This window comes from the organism of the source record quoted next, unplaced genomic scaffold (genome assembly GCF_019419815.1).
Source record: "Pyrus x bretschneideri cultivar Hongxiangsu unplaced genomic scaffold, Pyrus_bretschneideri_v1 Contig95, whole genome shotgun sequence".
NCBI classification, from domain to species: domain Eukaryota; kingdom Viridiplantae; phylum Streptophyta; class Magnoliopsida; order Rosales; family Rosaceae; genus Pyrus; species Pyrus x bretschneideri.
In genome coordinates this window covers 934,419-953,796 of record NW_025999837.1, presented here as the reverse complement: position 1 = coordinate 953,796, position 19,378 = coordinate 934,419, and the positions used below count along the sequence as shown (strand labels likewise).

The following is a 19,378-nucleotide window of genomic DNA, read 5'->3' as shown; positions in this document are numbered from 1 at the left end:
ATTTTTTAGTGTGATAGGAATACAAGGTGGCACACCACATACAAGGTGGTACTATACAAATTGTGAGATATATGTATTCAAAAGTTAATAACTTAAAAAATACAAATTCCCACCACTTGTACAAAAACACGTGGTTTACCACTCATATTCCGGTCATAATAAAAAATTTCTTGGAAGTGAGAGCTTAACCTGCTACTCTTTTATATTTTGATTCGCATGTGTGTACGTGTAGGCTGATATTAGACACCAAATGATTGGTGATTTTTGGGGTACGTTCGAAGCAAATAGTTTCCCAATATCTTGGAAGGTTCTCATAATCATTTATTCAAAGGAGGGAGTTGATAATAATCAAACATATATTCAAACGATATTTTAATCTAATCTTAATTATATATGAAATATTCAAACTTAAATTTAGAGAGCTCCAACAAATTCACAATTAGAATTAAATCCCCACTAAGTTGGCTTCAAACTCCACCTACTAACCAATAATCCAAACCCCACGTTTTTCATGTTCTCTGATAATCAAACCTCAACTTCACAAACTAACTCTTGGCTTGTAGCGATTAGAAGGGATAATTCCGTCAATGGCTGACTCATCTTCAATCTTTAACTTGGCTATCCTTCCTTTTATTTATTTATTTTTTTTTTTTTAAGAAATATGGGACAACCGGTGGCAAGTCACAATTATTCACCTCTTTCGGACTCGGAGAGGCTATGGGGAATTTCAGTCTACCTGTGGTCACAGTTAAGCTGACTCACCGGCTCGGAGCATCGAATCCGAGGATTTCCACATTTTTTTTGTTTATTGAGGAGCTGCACACTTGCTGTGGTTGTCATAGCTAATTCACCCTTAGAAAACTTTCTTTTGTTATGTTTTTATGCTTTTATTTATTAGTGCGATTTTATAAGTTGCTCCGACCAACTACCATAACTTACATGTAATTCTTCTCACACGGGAATTTGAATCATTCGACATAGAATATTATTGTGCTAAGCCCAACCCAAAGTAGTGAAGTAATTATATGGTAGGGTGTGCGCTATTAGTGTGGTGTGTCTTTTGTTAATTGAGAATTTTTTAATGGAATTTAGAATATAAGTCACATAGTGTATTATTTTTAAATGTTATAATAAGGATCGATGATATAGTTGATATATCCAACTTTTAGAATATATATTAATAGAAAACATGTTGACATAAGGGCGTAGACTGGGGCTCTCCGATAAACAAAAAAATGTGGAAGGTTCTGGATTTGATACTCTGAACTAGTGAGTCTGCTTGACTGTGGTTATGGGGAAGGTGAAATTCTCCATAGCCTCTCCAAGCCTTAAAAAGGTGAATAACCGTGACTTGACACCAGTTGTCCACCTTTTAAAAAAAAAAACTTAAAAATAAAAAAAAAAACATGTCGGTAGACTTTGAGTGAAATAGTGGTAACGCCTGGTAATGCCACATGACCACGTTATAGGTCCAACGAAAAAAGAAGAAAAAAAAAAAAAAAAGTGTTTGTGGGGTCAGGTTTCAAGCTGGTGGCTGAGTAGGACGTAGTACGAACTACGAACCTTTCAATGTGACGCAAACTGACCGCCCATATTTATAAACACACAGCAAAGTCTTCTCCTTCTCTTCCTCTCTTCCTCCCTCCCTCCCTCCCTCCCTTAACATTCCCAATTACGTAATTTTAGACCCAGTTGAACATTTCTACGCTCCATTTCTCAATCTTCCTCGTCGATCAACCCAGTCATGATCCCTGAATAGTACTCTCTCTCTCTCTCTCTCTCTCTCTCTCTCTCTCTCTCATCACCAATTGTATGCATGTCTACATGTTTTTCACGTTTTTCACGTTTTTCTTATAGCTGAAAATTCCTGTGTGATTGATATCTGGTTGTTTCCTTTAATTGGATTTGAATTTTGGGTATGTGGGTTGGTTCTTGATTTGCCATTTTGGTGGAAGAAACTTCTTACGAAATTTAATGTTGGGATCCCATTTCATTTCAAAAACTCGAAACATAAAATATGAGTTGTGATCCACGAACTTGCTAAATAAGATGAGTATCTTAGGAACCTGTGAAATGATTGTGGCTTGGTGCGTTATTAGGCACCTATAATCTTTTTGATTGATTTCATGGAATCCAGATCTTGACTTCCTGTATAATTTCGTTCCAATGCAATAAATCAGATACACATGGCATATTATCGGTTAATCACATTAGTTGTCACAGAATAAGTGTAGTTTGTTATTAAGATTTGATGATTCATGAACATTCTTGAGTTCTTTGCGTAATTACTTTAGCATAAAGTTTGAGGTTCCAATTAGTTCTCTTCCCCCATTTTGCAGTGATTATCTTTTCAAACTTTTGCTCATTGGAGACTCCGGCGTTGGCAAGTCATGCCTTCTACTGAGATTTGCGGTAAAAGTTTAACAATGTTGTGTATAGGGCGATGTTTTTCTTAACATATATATGCCACCCTTCGATCATACAAGCACATAAAATTCTTCTCTTTATATTTGTATGAGTGCAATTTCGCCTCACCACCATTAACCAAGGTGCAGCATTACCGCCTCACTTATCGTGTGCTGGATATTATACACTATGGCTAATCTATGCAGTTGCATTTCTTCCTAAAGTTTAATCATCGCTAACTTGTAGCACTAGCATGCGTGGCACCCGCGCTAGTGATCTGAGTTTTCGGTCTTCTGTTACAACATTCTGATGACCAGAAGAATGCTTTTATTCTGCATAGTGCACTCTAAATTGGCGGTGACCTTCTTTGAAGCTTTATTGACGATTCCACTCACTTTCTGTAGGATGATTCTTACATCGACAGCTACATAAGTACCATTGGTGTTGACTTTGTAAGTAAAATCACATATGATAGCATTTCTGATATCTGGTTACTTTGATGTCATGGCAGTGATTTCATCTCTTTGTTTCCTCTATTTAGAAAATTCGAACTGTGGAGCAAGACGGGAAGGTTGTCAAACTCCAAATCGTAAGTATGTTTATTATTAAGCCCGGATTGGATTGAAATCAAAGTGCATTACCGGAAAATATGAAATCTCCGTTTCTTCTCCGTAGTGGGACACTGCTGGTCAAGAACGTTTCAGAACAATTACAAGCAGCTACTACCGCGGTGCCCATGGCATTATCGTAAGCATTGATTCACACCTTTATATCCCATAACGTAGATTTTTGGTTCTACAAGCTTTTCATAGGATTCTCTTCGTGAATGTGGTATTTTGCAAGTATTTACCAGATTCTCCTGACTCTGTTGCTAGCTTGTCTATGATGTCACGGACCAAGAGAGCTTCAACAACGTCAAGACCTGGCTGCAAGAAATCGATAAATTTGCGGTTGGAAATGTGAACAAGCTCTTGGTTGGAAACAAAAGTGACTTGGCTGACAAGAAAGTGGTCTCTTCTGAAGCTAGCAAGGTATTTGCGTTACTAATTAATCTTTCGGTGAAATCAAACTGTCATAAGTTCAATACACGTGCATCGTTGATCTGCTTAAACATTTCTAACTTACGTTGTTAAAATTTTTCTTCTCCCCCATCCCCCGGTTTTTAGGCATTTGCCGACGAGCTAGGAATTCCGTTCTTGGAAACGAGCGCCAAAAATTCGACTAATGTAGAGCAGGCATTCATGACTATGGTTGCTGAGATAAAGAACAGGTGCGTTCCTCTTAGATGTTATTTTTTCTCTATGAATCCATGATCCAAGAGTAATTCAGTCTCCGTAACATTTCCTTTTGCTTTCGGGTTGCAGGATAGCAACGCAACCTATGAGTGCCAACAAACCATCCACCGTGCACATGCGTGGACAACCGGTCGCCCAAAAGACCACATGTTGCTCATCTTGACTCGTCCGTCATGGCGGAGTGCATTCTGGATGGTGGTCGGACGTTCCACAGATTTGCAGAACATGTGGTTTCTGTATTGGAACCTTCAGACAAGCCAGCTTATAATATGTACAGCAGATATTCATGATACTTGGTTCCACCTTCATTCGTTCGTTTAGAAATTCAAGAAGTTACTCAAATAATTCAGTTAACGACGCAGTTCATTGTAACGTCAATATTACCACACAGAATTTTATGTTATATTCATTTGATTGGATACAACATGTCCAGGAGAAAAAAAAAACCCTTGTTTTGTTTATGCTTAATGTAGGTGCTTGCAAATATGAACTTGTAATCTCTTCCATTTAGTTGAAAAAAATAATCCAACACTCATAATTTCGATATCCACGAAAATTATCCAAAACAAACTGAATATAATCTCAAAATCCAAATACAACTGAGCTTCGAAGGACAACACGATCAATCCAAAATCATGAAAAATAACCCCCTATAACTCACTTCCTGCCATAGACTCTAACAGCTTGCCTGTTCCTCTTCTTGACACCAGACTTGGCAATCTTGAGGCTCTTGTGAACAGCACTCAACCTTGCAAGGGCTGCTTTTTTAAGATCCGGCCTGTAATGGTTATCCGCCACCTGCATTGATGGGGAACACAAAATGAAAAACAGAGACAAATAACGTAAGAGACATCCCAACAAGGCTACTAAAGATTCATTGAATCAATACAATAAAACACATGATGATACTTGAATCTTCCAACACGAGGACTAAGAAAGAGAGTCCAGTGCATAATAAAAAACACAGGCATGCTCAAAAGACAAGCTTAACAAGAATACTTCATAGAAGGGAAAACACTCTAAGTATTCTATGTTACATGTTAAAACTCATCACTGCATCATAAACAGACAAGTATCTTCTTACTAAAACAAGAGGTTTTCACTGAAGGAGCAATTCCATAAATGATCCCTCTAACATGTTAAAAGTTATCACGGCAGCATAAAACTACAAGTATCTTCTTAGAAAACTAATCATTCAGATCCTTGAGAAAACGCATCTCAAATTTTTCACAGAAAAGCATAAAACTTGCCTAAATATATATAGAAAAGATTAACATAGTGATTCCAACCTAATCAAAACAAAATGCCTGCCAAGCGTAACAAGTGTATTTTATTGAACGAACAGTGGGAACAAATTCCCACCACAGAAACATAATAAACGATCCTTCTAACATCTAAGGCTCATCACTGCAGCATAAACCTATAAGATTTTAACATAACAAATTCGATCTAATAAAAAAACACAATGCATGCTCAGAAGCGAACATAACGAAGTGCATTTCATTTCATTTCATTTCAAAAATCTATTAGAAACGATACTTCAAGCATTTCAAGGCTTATCACTGCATAATAAACTGGCAATCCTGGTCTTAGTAAACAATCACGCAGCAGGCCAAATTTTGGAACTTTTATTTACCTGATTCGCAACCGCCTTGGCCATCCTGCGAAACTCCTGCTTCATCACAGACTTATGCAACAGAGCAGCGGGCTTGTTCTGCTTCTTGGTCTTACTTGTCGCCAGCAGCACAGATTGATCTTTGCCCACACCCTGAATGGTCACGGTTTTCTTGTTTGCCAACCCTAGTTGAAACCATCTCTCAATTAAAAACCAAAAAAACCCAATATTTTCTCGGAACCTAACAGAAAATAAATGGAAGGGGATGCACTGAAATGTACCAGAGTGCTTGTAGGAGTGGAGATTGAGGAGGTTGTTGGGCTCCTTGGTGAACCGCACGCCGGCGTGACTCCTCCCGAACTCCTTCACCAGAAAAGAGTTGTTCTTCTTCACTATCTCCCATATCAGTTGCCCTGGAACCGTCGCCATCTCCGAAATTTTGATTCAGCTGCTCAGATTGGGGATTTAGGGTTTACGGAAGAGAGAGGAGAAGCGGGGGTTTATCATTGCCTTTTATAGGTGTGGGTGAAACCCTAATTAAGTTATATTCTTTGGACCCAAGGGGCATCATTCATTTTTCATTATTACGATTATGTCTCCACTTTTTATTCTTTCCAAAATGTAGGGATGGCTTTGGTTTTATTCGTTTCGGCTTTTTATTGAAATCAAAATCAAACTGAAATTTTTTATTCAGTTCGATATTTTTTCGTTTCAATTTTTTTCTTGGTTTAGTTTATTATGGTTAGTTTTCCCCTTTTTTTTTTTTTTAAATAAACCTTTTTTTTTTAATATGAAATTTAGAAAAGAGACTTGTATTATGACACACTCCGACCGAAATCAGGGCGTGCTGGCCATCACGCCCTGATTTCAGTCGGGGTGTGTCAGTTTGGTATCAGATCCTAACCCTGGTCGCATGTGTGCCGACGAGGACGTCGGGCCCCTAAGGGGGGTGGATTGTGACATCCCACATCGCCCAGGGAAGTGATCTTTAAATGTATATTCTCATCTCTACCTAGCACGAGGCCTTTTGGGAGCTCACTGGCTTCGGGTTCCATGGGAACTCCGAAGTTAAGCGAGTAGCGCGCGAGAGCACTCCCAGGATGGGTGACCCTTTGGGAAGTTGCTCGTGAGTTCCCAAAAACAAAACCGTTAGGGAATGGTAAGCCCAAAGCGGATAATATCGTGCTACGGTGGTGGAGCGAGCCCGGGAAGTGGTCCCACCCAGGCCGGGATGTGACATATTAGTAGACTAATAATAAAAAAAATATATGGAAAAAGTGGGATGGTACAAGATCATATAAACCAATCTTATTCTATCAACAACCTCAATTGCAAAAAAAAAAAAAAAAAAAAAAAAAAAAAAAAAAAAAAAAGAATTGATCACTATATCTATTCTGAATGCAGAAAAATATAGAAGCTCTTCCAAGTTCCAAAATAGACTAAAGCACATCATTTGCATACTCAATATAAATTGGCTTATTAGAAGTTGTCTTCCAAAACTTTCCTCTATAACCAATGAAATAACTTCCCTAATTGAACCAAGTATGCTCCTTGAAAAAGCCCTAGACTTATTTTCAAACTTGGCAACAAAAGTTCACAAAAGAAACATTATAGGCACATTTATAAAGTGTAAGGGCATGTTTGTTTGCCCTCATTAAAGTTCATTGGATTAGATTGCTTTGCTAAGACTACTAATCCCTTGTTTGGTGCAAGCTGGACTAAATTTAAATGAGATTAAGTTGAACTCGTTCTGATTAAGTGCTTCACTAGGTCATCCAAGTGAGACCCCACATAAAGCATGGGATTGCTAATCTCATCTCCAACATTGTCTGCAACTCCTACTCCCTTACCCATGCCCATATCTAAAAGGAGCGTTTTGATATAGGCGTCTCGGTTTTGAATTTTTTAGACTAAACATACACTCCTTTTAAAATTTTGATCAAACATTTTCCTAAAATTTTGGTTATTAATTTCAACTTTTCACATAAGTTTAATTTTGTTTAGAATTTTAGTTCTTCACAACTTCTCCTGGACAGTTCATTTTCTTTTTTTTTTCTTTACCTATTATCCTCGTATCTTTGCATTTATTATCCATCTGTATGCATTTTTTTTATTGTTTGTTATACTTTTTATTTTATTTTTGTGAATATAGTAGAATATTTATAATAATAATAAATTGTAAGATTTGATTACTTGAAAAGACCCAGCACATAATAAAAATTTGTTTGATTATATAGCTACGTCTAGTTACCTATATTACGTACACATTTAGTTTGACAGTGGATTTGATTTTTTGTATTTCTCAGTACATTTGAAATGTAAATGTATCGAAGGGCTTATCTGATAGAAACATTTGGTTTTGTGGTACATTTGGGATTTTTTATGCATTTGGTTTTTTGGTACATTTGGAATCTAAATGTACCAGAAGGGTTATTTGACAATGGGCACATTTGGTTTTATGGTACATTTGGTTTCTCAGTACATTTGAAATTTAAACGTAACAAATGGGTTACATAACCATGGGTACATTTGGGTTACGTAACCATGGGTACATTTGGTTTTATGGGGCATTTGAATTTTTGGTACATTTGGTTTCTTGGTACATTTAAAATCTAAATGTACCAAAAACCGATACTTTTGTTCTCAAATGTACCAAAGTTTTAAGTATAATTTTTTATATATCTATACATGAAATTTAATAAGTAATGTAGTTTTCTTGGGAAAAAAAAATGTATTGAAGACAATTTTTTTTTTGAATGAATGTATTGAAAACTTTTTATTGAGATGATTTAAATAAATGGAAGACTATTAGTTAATTAATTTTTTATTTTAATTTATTAATAAAATGTCATTTAATGCGTAGAAGGGGATTGACAAAATTAAATTCCTATATTATAAGCAATTAGTTGCTAAGCTACCTTATGCCTCTACATAAATACATTTAAATTATGGACGTGGAAATTAAATAAATGGAAAGTTATTGAGGTTTGGTCAAAACACCGTAATCAAATCTTTAAAAATGATCAATGCTTAATATAAAAACCATAGAAAAATTTTAGGGCATTCTAATTTTCCTATCTAAAACCCACCCCTCACCCACTGCCTAAAATGTCAAAATCCAACTCCTAAAATTTGAAACAAAAAATGCAAAACCCCCATAAGCACATGTGGATGAATCCCCCAAACAAATTCAAAACAAAAACGTAAAATCACAAGAAAATCCCGAGATTTTTCAAGAAAATCAGAGGAGGCGCTGGGTGGAGAACTCTGATGAATCCTATACGCGAATCCTTTACATAAGGAAAAGAGGGAGAGGTTAGGGGAGAGGGGAGGGAGATGGGTGGGGGAAAATAAGGAAAGGTATACGGAGAGAGTAAGGGAATTCTAGAAAATGGTGAAACCGGATAAAAAGAGGGAGAGGAGAGGAAGAGTGGCAGAGGAAAGAGGAATACATTAAAGAGAGAAGCTAGAAAAAAAAAAAAAAAAAAAAAAAAAAAAAGATGCTGGCCATTTGAGTGAGATGATTCTAGAAATAAATAAAATAATAAAATAATAGTAAAATATATTAATACATAGATTAAATAATATAATATTTTGAGTTTGTTAATTATCCTATTTCTTAGTCTAATACTGTATCAAACACTTCACTAAGCAGATCCAACTTAGTTCCTGAAGCTAGTCCAGTTTGAGATAATCTGGTGCAACAAACGCACCCTACAGGAATTCGATTCAGTTTGGTTTCCAAACCTTCAAAACCGAAACCGAACCAATAAAGTTTGGTTCGGTTTTTCCTTTTTCAATTTGGTTTTTTTTGGGTTTTCGGTTTCGGTTCTATGTTCAATCCTTTTTTTTTCGGTTTTCAGTTTTTTGAACCCACCCCTACCAAAATGTCCTCTAATTTTTTTTTTTTTAACAAACAATTAAGGGAGTGGGCTAAACCTCACACTGGACTAGCCATAATAATGTGGTTCAAATTCACCTTTGGCGAGAATCAAACCTAAGACCTCTCACTTACAAATGACTAAACCGTAATACTAAGTGTTTATATGTCCTCTGATTTTGTTGACCCGTTTGTTATTAAGGGTAGACTTGGCAAACATGTTAGGTTTCTGGTCGTGTTAGACATACACGACCCGTTTTGTCAATAAGTTTATTGGTTATCAGCATGATCTGATAAGATTCAAACTTTAACGTTGAAATTTCATGTTAAGTATAATTTTGCGATCTAACTAGGATTAGGAGTGGTTAATTGAGTTAGGTTATTCAAGGAATCATTGATGTTTATCTTGCCTCCATCTCCACTATCCCAAACACCAAGGGCGCTTTTTGTAACATTTTGAAATTGCTTTTCATTTTTCAAATGCATAAACACTAAGTGGGGCAATTCTTTAGACAACCCGATCAACCTGTCCAACCCAACCATGATGGGTTAGATTGGGTACGTTTTATGCTGGAAATATATATGAAACTAACATTAAACCCTAAAACAAAATATGGTTAGATCAAAGAACTCTAACCTGTAGTAATCATGATCTCAGTTTGAGAATAGGATTCTTCTACTCACTCGAGACCTGTATAATCTTATGGTGATAGTCCCAAACGAAGAAGTGATTCTCTGTGAGTAGGGAATCCCACTTATATAGCAAGGTTTATTCAACTTCCATCTATCGTGGGAGTTGGTTATTGACGCCATTGCCTACACTTTCAGTTGTGGATGAGTGGAAGCATTACGTGCTTCAGTTAGAAACACTTAATGATGTTAGCGTGCTAACTCACCCTTATCACTATTGGTTGAGTCTAATAAGGATTCTTACATTCTTCCACTTGGACGTAAATTAATAGTGTTTTGAATCAACACATTAATCATAAACCATTCCTTACAATCATCTTGAGTTTCACTCAATCCATATTCTATAAATATCTACCAAAAACTGTCTAAAACATTAACTCAAGAAAGCAATGCATATAAAGCTATTGCATTCACCCTGGAATCATAGTGTCTAAAGAATTGTTGTATGATATCAATGATATTAACACATATGTACAATCCATATATGAACCCCCATTCTAATTGTCACACTTTTATTCAGTGCATTTAAATGAGACTTTTTCATCTCATATGTATGAACCTCATGTTGGAAGTATGCCCACAAAGCCACTCATTTGATGTAATAGCTTTTTGGAATACTTATTGTGTTAAACTTTTATATGTTTAATAGAAGGGCAAAGCTTATTGTTAATCACTATTTATAGTATCTTGTGTTTAAGCAATAAGGGAATCCAAGGAATGTATTTGATCTAAGAGACAAGTGATTTAAGTTAGTTAAATTAACGAGACCTTTCTCTTATGTTCATTCCTAAAACGTTCCTAGCCATAGGATTGCCAATTGGGCATTGACAATCCGCTAAGGTTAGTATGTGTTATGTCGACTCAAGCGTGAGTATGAACTAGTCTCAAGTCATTTGGTGTTGGACACTAAGGCAAACACATAGGCTCGAAAGAGTAATCGAGTACACTGAACAACGATCAAACAAGAGTTCGAACATACATGTCATGTGAGAACTCAATAGTTGCAATATGCAAAGTAGTCCTTTGACCTGAGGCATCATTGATGTCTAATGGTTAGGTCCTTGATCTTTGATTATGTCAACGGCATTCCATTGGAGTGTCCACGGCATTGTTGGGGTCAAGCTATCTAGTCATGTAGGCATATGAATGTACAACAAGGGATCTCTAACCTTCCATGATGGAAGGAGAATAATCTAAGATATGATTCGAGAGTCTTTGGCCAAAGCATATGAATATGACTAAGGAAGATGTTCCAAATCTTATTCAATTGAATCATATAGAGAAGTATCACATTGGATAGTAGACATGAAACAAACTATCACTTAAACAATGTGATTAGGAGTATTGTATTAGAGAAGGACCGTATTGCATTGTAGTTGTAACTGGATAGGTTCTCCAACCACTTCTACTTAGCTTGGGTAACCATGACATGCTGCTAGGCGTCACCCATGGTTTGTGGAAGCCCTAAAGATTAGCAAACACTAATTTAAGGGAGAATTGAAATGTGGTTTCAATTCACAATCGATCGTTAAGAGTAACATCGCCCACTACCTCGCTAATTGGAACCTAATGGATCGTACACCGAGTAAAGATATAAGTGAAGAAATTATATGAAATGGATAAGCAATTAAATGGTTTAATTGGAGAATGGTCAAGATTAATTAAATAGTTAATTAATTATACGAAACGTTCGTATTGGGCGTTTAAGTTAGTTTTGGGCTTCGGGGCACAAAAACGTTTTGGTCCACAAGGCCCATTATGTTTAAGTTGTATGACAACTAAAACAAAATGGGCAATTAAGCCCAAATACAACATATGGCCGGCCATAAGATTCAAGGGTAGTGAACTTGGCTTAATTGCAAGTTTGCCACTCCATTGTGAGGTGGTATAAAGACATCTTTATAGCCATTTCACCCTAAGGGGTTTTCTAATTGAATTTGGGTGAAACCTATTCTCTCATTTTCACCTTAGGGGAGGAACATCTAGCAATCTTTCTTCCCTAAGTCATCCATTTCATCTTCACACAATATCTTTGGTGTGGAGACTTAGAGACACCAAACTTTTGGTGTTTTGGAGAACAAATCCTCAAATCCTCAAAGAAGAAAAGGAGCACTAAAAGGGAGGAAATCACAAGGAAGATTCAAGGAGCAAGGAGGTGACTTGAAGGCCCTCCACTTGGGTGAATCCCTTGTGCAATCAAGGATGAGCTTCAAGGGTAAAGAATCTCTAAATTCTTATTCTCTTTAATTTTGTTAAAGAGTCTTATGGTTCACCATATACTAGGCTTTGAAAGTCATGGGTTTTATGAATTGTTTTTGAATGCATGCCTACTTTAAAGAGTTATTAGTTTGCATATGTATTCAAATGTTCTTACATGTTCTTAGCTAGGACAAAATTTTTCCTTCAAGTGGTATCAAGAGCCTAGGCCTAGTTTATGGTGGATCCTTTTGGGTTTTGTGATTTTTCATATTTTGTGATTTAAGTGTTGTAAATGTTACAAGCTTTGTTCTTGCTTTGAATATAAATTTTACTTGAAAATTTAGCATCTCAAATGTTGTAGATGTATTTCATTAAAGCATGAATAATGGAACTAAAAGTTGGTGCCAAGTGTTTTGGGATTTTCGGCCAAATCCAAAGGGTGATTTTTTGGGTTCATGTTAGGCTTGTTAAAATGGTTTTAAAGTGCTTTTTGGAACCCCTAAGTACCCTAGGATATTAACCCTCTTTTGAGTTGTGAAAATTTGAGTTTTTGATGAAAGAAAACATCCATGGAGCTATTATGAGTTTTCATGTATGTTCTTCATATTTCTTGAAGTTCTTATCAAGAACAAAAAGTTTTGAAGTTTTGATTCAAAAGTTTTATGTTTTACATAAAGTCTTGATTATTAGTTGATGGGTGATGATTATGTCAAAGATATAATTTTGAATATTAGTTGATGGATGATGTTTGTTGGTAAGAAATGATTAAATGGTTTTAATTATATCAAAGATATATTTTCTTTTCAAACCATCCCCACCATCTTTAATCTCACCCACCAAAATCCACTTACAAAATTTTATTGTATCAAAAAACTCAATATTTCTATCCATGGCCGGCCACCCCTCTAGTGGGGTGCTTTTGTGCAATTAAATAAAGTTTTGATACTTTTGTGTATTTGTATTTTGGCCCAAAAGTTTGTGTTTTTGCAAAATGGCCCAAATAAAATGAGAACAAAAATTGTTTTGTCTCTTTAATGAGAATTGGATTTTCATTATATTTAGTTCCATTTAAATCAATTCTATGGATCCAAAAACCAATTGTTTAAAGTTGCTTTCTTAGTTAATTTAGTTAATTAAGAAAAGGGTGATTATGAACCAAAGGCCTCGATAATTGAGCTATGTGATTGGCCGATTTACATTATGAATGCTTGGGTTTTAAGTAATGTAGATTTGAATGTAATTTGATTAGTTCAAGTTGTTGTAAAGGGCATAAGCCCATTATTTGTGTTGTAAAAGGGCATAAGCCCTTCTTATTATTTCATGTATTCCTCTTTGTTTATATGTATGCAAATTGGAATAGTTGGGTCCAACGCCCAATAGGAAATAACGGTTTAATTGGATTAAACGCGTAACTAAAATCAACAACTATCTACCTTAAACCCAAGGTCCAACACAAGGCTCGTGTTGGATCAAATCAAACGGTTCATAATCATCCTAAAACCTAATATGACTATATAGTCCATATGAGGATGCAATGCGTTCGTTAGTAGTTCCATATAGTCTCGCTTGTTTCAACGAAACAGTGGGAGTATTATATGCTACTAAATCATATTAACTTGGACCAATAGTTATGATAGGGCCATGTTCTTTTAATATGATTAAAATGTTTTGATGTAGCCCAAAACTACTCCCTCAAATGAATATTAAGTTGATAAACGAGAGATGTTTTGAACATTTCTTCGTAGGCCTTCCACCGTGGTGGGCTCCAATCGTTTGTGACTTGTACACCGGCTTCACCCTATCATGGGGGAGTACAAAGTGCATGCTTGCATTCAGGAGGAGTCCATAAACATATGATGAGGTAAGTGTAGGCAACGAGGATGGCCGATATCATATCATTGTGAGGCTATTCTTGAACCCCTTCATGAACTAAGCATGGTAGGAATAACTTAACTAAGTGCAATGGTGCTGATATCGTATCATCGTGAGGCCACATTCTCTAGAGGCCAAACTAGATGGGTAATTACAAGAGTTGTAAATGAGTAAAGTGTTATTCTCTCATCATTATTTTTGCTAACCGATATTGTATCATCGTGAGGTGGGCTTGGTAATGGTGAGTCTCCCATACCCCGCTAAGAGTTCAATATAACTCTCGAATTCCATTGAGGGATGTGGAGTTTGCCAAAAATAGTGGGTGGTACTATTTGATTCAAGACCCAATCAAGTAGTTAATCAACAATCTAATACGATTTCTGTTATGTTATGTAGTTAACGACATGCCTAAAATACTACCCACCATTATACTTGACAAAATGGCCCAAGACTTTTTCCTTGCATATCTCTCGGATGATTTCACTAAGTTTATTGTAAACTATAAAGTGAATAGATTCGATCATACTTTTAACGAGATGATTGACATGTGCTGTAAATTTGAAAAAGGTTTCAAAAGGGACAGTGGGAGTGAGAATGCAAAAACAAGGAAAAGGTTTCTTAAGAAGAAGGCAAAGAAATCCAAAGGAACATGCTTTCATTGTGGAACAGATGAACGTTGGAAGAAGAAATACAGGGTGCGCATTGCGAGCCTTATAACACGAACTTTTGAAGAGATTATTTCGGTCATAGAAAGTGCTTTTACAGTGAGCTCCAATTCCTGGATATTTGATTCAGGCGCTAGTCAACATATCTGTAATACGATGCAGGGACTAGTAGGGAGCAAGACACTACGCAATGGGGAGATTGTTGTGCGAGTTGGGAACGGCGCTAAAATCTCTGCAAAAGCAATAGGCACCTACATGCTTAACCTACCCTCTGGGGAAGTCCTGGAACTTAAAAATTGTTTATATTTTCCTTCATGTATAAAGAATTTGATTTCTATCTCTAAGCTTTTACGAGATGGGCACTCAGTATTGTTTGACAAAATGAGTTGCACTTTATACTTGAACGGTCGTATTATCTCTCATGGTAATATGATAGAGGGACTTTTTCACCTAGAGACGAATAGTGGGATGCACTGTATTGAAAGCGGGAATACCTCAAAACCCAAAAGGGCTAGAGAAGAAGTTAACCAAGAAAGGATGTGGCATCTTAAACTTGGACATGTGAACCTTGAAAAGATTCGCAAGATGTCGAAAGACGGATATGTCCGCCCATTAGGTAATGACCAGATGGGTACTTGTGAATGCTGTTTGAAAGGGAAGATGACCAAATCTCCATTCACTGGGAAAGGAGAGCGTGCCACTGAAATTCTAGGGTTAATCCACACTGACGTATGTGGACCTATGTCTACTACGTCGAGAGGAGGCTTCTCCTACTATATCACATTCACCGACGATCACTCTCGGTTTGGCTATGTGTATCTTATGAAGTACAAGTCAGAATCCTTTGAAAGGTTCAAAGAATTCAAGAATGAAGTTGAGAAGCAAACTGGGAAACAGATAAAGATCCTAAGATCAGATCGAGGGGGTGAATATCTGAGTAATGAGTTCCTAGATTATCTCAAAGAGTGTGGAATAAAATCACATTGGACTCCACCGGGAACTCCACAACTTAATGGAGTTTCTGAAAGGAGAAATCGAACCTTGATGAACATGGTTCGTTCTATGATGAGTTCCGCTGATCTACCAGTAACATTCTGGGGATACGCTCTATATACAGCAGCTTACTTGCTTAATAGAGTACCTTCCAAATCAGTTTCACAAACGCCCTATGAGATATGGCATGGAAGAAAGCCAAGTCTTAATCACATTAAGATTTGGGGTTGTGAAGCATATGTCAAGAAGCTTGAAGCTACTAAGCTTGAAGCGAGATCAATAAGGTGTTATTTTGTGGGATATCCTAGAGAAACTATGGGATATGAGTTCTACCATCCTGACGACCAGAAAGTCTTTGTCGCCAGAACTGTTATGTTTCTTGAGGAACAATTTGTTCTCAAAGGAACTATAAGTAAAACGATGGAGATTAATGAGATTAATGATGAACCACAAACAAGCACATGACATGTTGACAACCCTGTTCCTGAACCCCTAGCTCCACGTAGATCTGAACGGGTCAATAAGCCACCTAGGAGGTATGGCTTAGACAATGACTTTGCGGAATTGCACCTTCTAGGTGACAATGACACAAAGGAGGACCCTAGAGACTACAATGAAGCAATGTCCGACATTGATTCAAAGAGATGGCATGAGGCCATGAAATCCGAGATGGATTCCATGTATCAAAATCAAGTCTGGACTCTTGTAGATCCTCCAGAAGGTATAGTACCTGTTGGAAATAAATGGGTATTCAAGAGGAAGATAGGCGTTGATGGGAACGTGGAGACTTATAAGGCTAGACTAGTAGCCAAGGGTTACAGGCAACGAGAAGGGATTGACTATGAAGAAACTTTCTCTCCTGTAGCCATGATTAAGTCCATTCGGATTTTGCTTGCTATAGCTGCGTACCATGATTATGAAATCTGGCAAATGGACGTGAAGACAGCCTTTCTGAACAGCTACCTAGAGGAAGAGCTTTATATGGCTCAACCCGAAGGTTTCGTGTCCAAGTCTGAAAAGACTAAGGTATGCAAGCTTCAGAGGTCCATTTATGGACTTAAGCAAGCCTCCAGGAGCTGGAACATTCGTTTTGATACTGAAATCAAATCGTTTGGTTTTACTCAAAACGAAGACGACAATTGTGTTTATCAAAAGGTCGTTGGGGAAGCAGTTGTATTCCTAGTGTTATATGTAGATGACATATTACTATTCGGGAATGACACTGCAGTACTTTCTTCTGTAAAAGTGTGGTTGTCCAAAACCTTCCACATGAAAGATTTAGGAGATGCATCTTATGTACTTGGGATAAAGCTCTATCGTGATAGATCCAGAAAATTAATTGGATTATCCCAATCTATGTACATTGATAAGGTGCTAAGTAGGTTCCAGATGGAACAATCTAAGAAAGGTTTTCTTCCTGTGAGACATGGAATTCACCTTTCTAAGTCCATGGAACCTAAGACTCCTGAAGAGATACGGCAAATGAATACTATTCCTTATGCTTCCGCCATAGGAAGTCTCATGTATGCCATGATATGCACAAGGCCTGATATCGCATATGCTGTGAGCATTACTAGTCGATATCAATCTAACCCAGGATCAGAACACTAAGCAGCTGTCAAGACGGTCCTTAAGTACTTAAGAAGAACTAAGGACATGTTCCTCATTTATGGAGGAGCATCAGAGTTGCGAGTGGAAGGCTATACAGACGCAGATTTTCAATCTGACGTCGATGATAGAAGTTCCAACTCCGGATATGTATTCACTCTGAATGGTGGGGCTGTGAGCTGGAAAAGCAAGAAACAAAGTGTAATTGCTGATTCCACGACAGAGGCTGAATATGTCGCTGCAGCTGAAGCCGGCAAAGAAGCGTTCTGGATGCAGAAGTTCATCACTGAACTTGGAGTGGTTCCAACCATTACGTCACCAGTAACTTTGTACTGTGATAATAATGGGGCGATAGCTCAAGCCAAGGAACCCAGGGCACATCAAAAGAACAAGCATTTTGATAGGCGCTTTAATATCATTAGAAGATATGCTGCCGAGGGGAAAGTCAACATCCTCAAAGTTGCTTCAACCGATAACGTAGCAGATCCACTAACGAAGCCAATGTCTCAAATCCAACTTGACCGCCATATGGAAAAGATGGGTATTAGATACATGGGAGGATGGCTTTGAGTCCAAGTGGGAGATTGTTGGAAGTATGCCCACAAGGCCACTCATTTGATGTAATAGCTTTTTGGAATACTTATTGTGTTAAACTTTTATATGTTTAATAGAAGGGCAAAGCTTATTGTTAATCACTATTTATAGTATCTTGTGTTTAAGCAATAAGGGAATCCAAGGAATGTATTTGATCTAAGAGACAAGTGATTTAAGTTAGTTAAATTAACGAGACCTTTCTCTTATGTTCATTCCTAAAACATTCCTAGCCATAGGATTGCCAATTGGGCATTGACAATCCGCTAAGGTTAGTATGTGTTATGTCGACTCAAGCGTGAGTATGAACTAGTCTCAAGTCATTTGGTGTTGGACACTAAGGCAAACACATAGGTGCTCGAAAAAGTAATCGAGTACACTGAACAACGATCAAACAAGAGTTTGAACATACATGTCATGTGAGAACTCAATAGTTGCAATATGCAAAGTAGTCCTTTGACCTGAGGCATCATTGATGTCTAATGGTTAGGTCCTTGATCTTTGATTATGTCAACGGCATTCCATTGGAGTGTCCACGGCATTGTTGGGGTCAAGCTATCTAGTCATGTAGGCATATGAATGTACAACAAGGGATCTCTAACCTTCCATGATGGAAGGAGAATACTCTAAGATATGATTCGAGAGTCTTTGGCCAAAGCATATGAATATGACTAAGGAAGATGTTCCAAATCTTATTCAATTGAATCATATAGAGAAGTATCACATTGGATAGTAGACATGAAACAAACTATCACTTAAACAATGTGATTAGGAGTATTGTATTAGAGAAGGACCGTATTGCATTGTAGTTGTAACTGGATAAGTTCTCCAACCACTTCTACTTAGCTTGGGTAACCATGACATGCTGCTAGGCGTCACCCATGGTTTGTGGAAGCCCTAAAGATTAGCAAACACTAATTTAAGGGAGAATTGAAATGTGGTTTCAATTCACAATCGATCGTTAAGAGTAACATCGCCCACTACCTCGCTAATTGGAACCTAATGGATCGTACACCGAGTAAAGATATAAGTGAAGAAATTATATGAAATGGATAAGCAATTAAATGGTTTAATTGGAGAATGGTCAAGATTAATTAAATAGTTAATTAATTATACGAAACGTTCGTATTGGGCGTTTAAGTTAGTTTTGGGCTTCGGGGCACAAAAACGTTTTGGTCCACAAGGCCCATTATGTTTAAGTTGTATGACAACTAAAACAAAATGGGCAATTAAGCCCAAATACAACATATGGCCGGCCATAAGCTTCAAGGGTAGTGAACTTGGCTTAATTGCAAGTTTGCCACTCCATTGTGAGGTGGTATAAAGACATCTTTATAGCCATTTCACCCTAAGGGGTTTTCTAATTGAATTTGGGTGAAACCTATTCTCTCATTTTCACCTTAGGGGAGGAACATCTAGCAATCTTTCTTCCCTAAGTCATCCATTTCATCTTCACACAATATCTTTGGTGTGGAGACTTAGAGACACCAAACTTTTGGTGTTTTGGAGAACAAATCCTCAAATCCTCAAAGAAGAAAAGGAGCACTAAAAGGGAGGAAATCAC

The 19,378-nt window shown here is 37.1% G+C and overlaps 2 protein-coding genes and 1 non-coding gene across 3 annotated transcripts; 1 reads left to right on the top strand and 2 right to left on the bottom strand.

Annotated features, from left to right (window-relative positions):
• The first annotated feature begins 1,597 nt into the window (after nucleotides 1–1,597).
• On the top strand, nucleotides 1,598–4,122 carry LOC103930505 (GTP-binding protein YPTM2). The gene is made up of 8 exons (XM_009339846.3): nucleotides 1,598–1,758; nucleotides 2,340–2,412; nucleotides 2,811–2,858; nucleotides 2,948–2,995; nucleotides 3,082–3,153; nucleotides 3,282–3,437; nucleotides 3,573–3,676; nucleotides 3,771–4,122. Exons 1-8 carry the CDS (start codon nucleotides 1,745–1,747, stop codon nucleotides 3,862–3,864), a joined length of 609 nt encoding a protein of 202 aa, XP_009338121.2. The 5' UTR covers nucleotides 1,598–1,744; the 3' UTR covers nucleotides 3,865–4,122.
• Nucleotides 4,123–4,183: 61 nt separating this feature from the next.
• LOC103930504 (60S ribosomal protein L28-1) lies at nucleotides 4,184–5,804 on the bottom strand. The gene is made up of 3 exons (XM_009339845.3): nucleotides 5,598–5,804; nucleotides 5,338–5,501; nucleotides 4,184–4,499 (listed from the first exon to the last, which is right to left on the bottom strand). The coding sequence occupies exons 1-3, from the start codon at nucleotides 5,743–5,745 to the stop codon at nucleotides 4,359–4,361; spliced, it is 453 nt and encodes a 150-aa protein (XP_009338120.1). The 5' UTR covers nucleotides 5,746–5,804; the 3' UTR covers nucleotides 4,184–4,358.
• LOC125473763 lies at nucleotides 4,670–4,761 on the bottom strand. Its single transcript, XR_007255604.1, has one exon. It is a non-coding gene; the product is annotated as a small nucleolar RNA R24 (small nucleolar RNA).
• Nucleotides 5,805–19,378: the final 13,574 nt, after the last annotated feature.

Bases quoted from the DNA above. Each gene is read 5' to 3' on its own strand.
- LOC103930505 (XM_009339846.3), top strand. The intron at 2,996-3,081 runs GTAAGTATGTTT...TCTTCTCCGTAG, and splicing joins AGGTTGTCAAACTCCAAATC to TGGGACACTGCTGGTCAAGA. The intron at 3,154-3,281 runs GTAAGCATTGAT...CTCTGTTGCTAG, and splicing joins GCGGTGCCCATGGCATTATC to CTTGTCTATGATGTCACGGA.
- LOC103930504 (XM_009339845.3), bottom strand. From the start codon at position 5,745: ATGGCGACGGTTCCAGGGCAACTGATATGGGAGATAGTGAAGAAGAAC. The intron at 5,502-5,597 runs GTACATTTCAGT...GGTTTCAACTAG, and splicing joins CCACTCCTACAAGCACTCTG to GGTTGGCAAACAAGAAAACC. The intron at 4,500-5,337 runs GTAAATAAAAGT...CCATCAATGCAG, and splicing joins CCAAGGCGGTTGCGAATCAG to GTGGCGGATAACCATTACAG.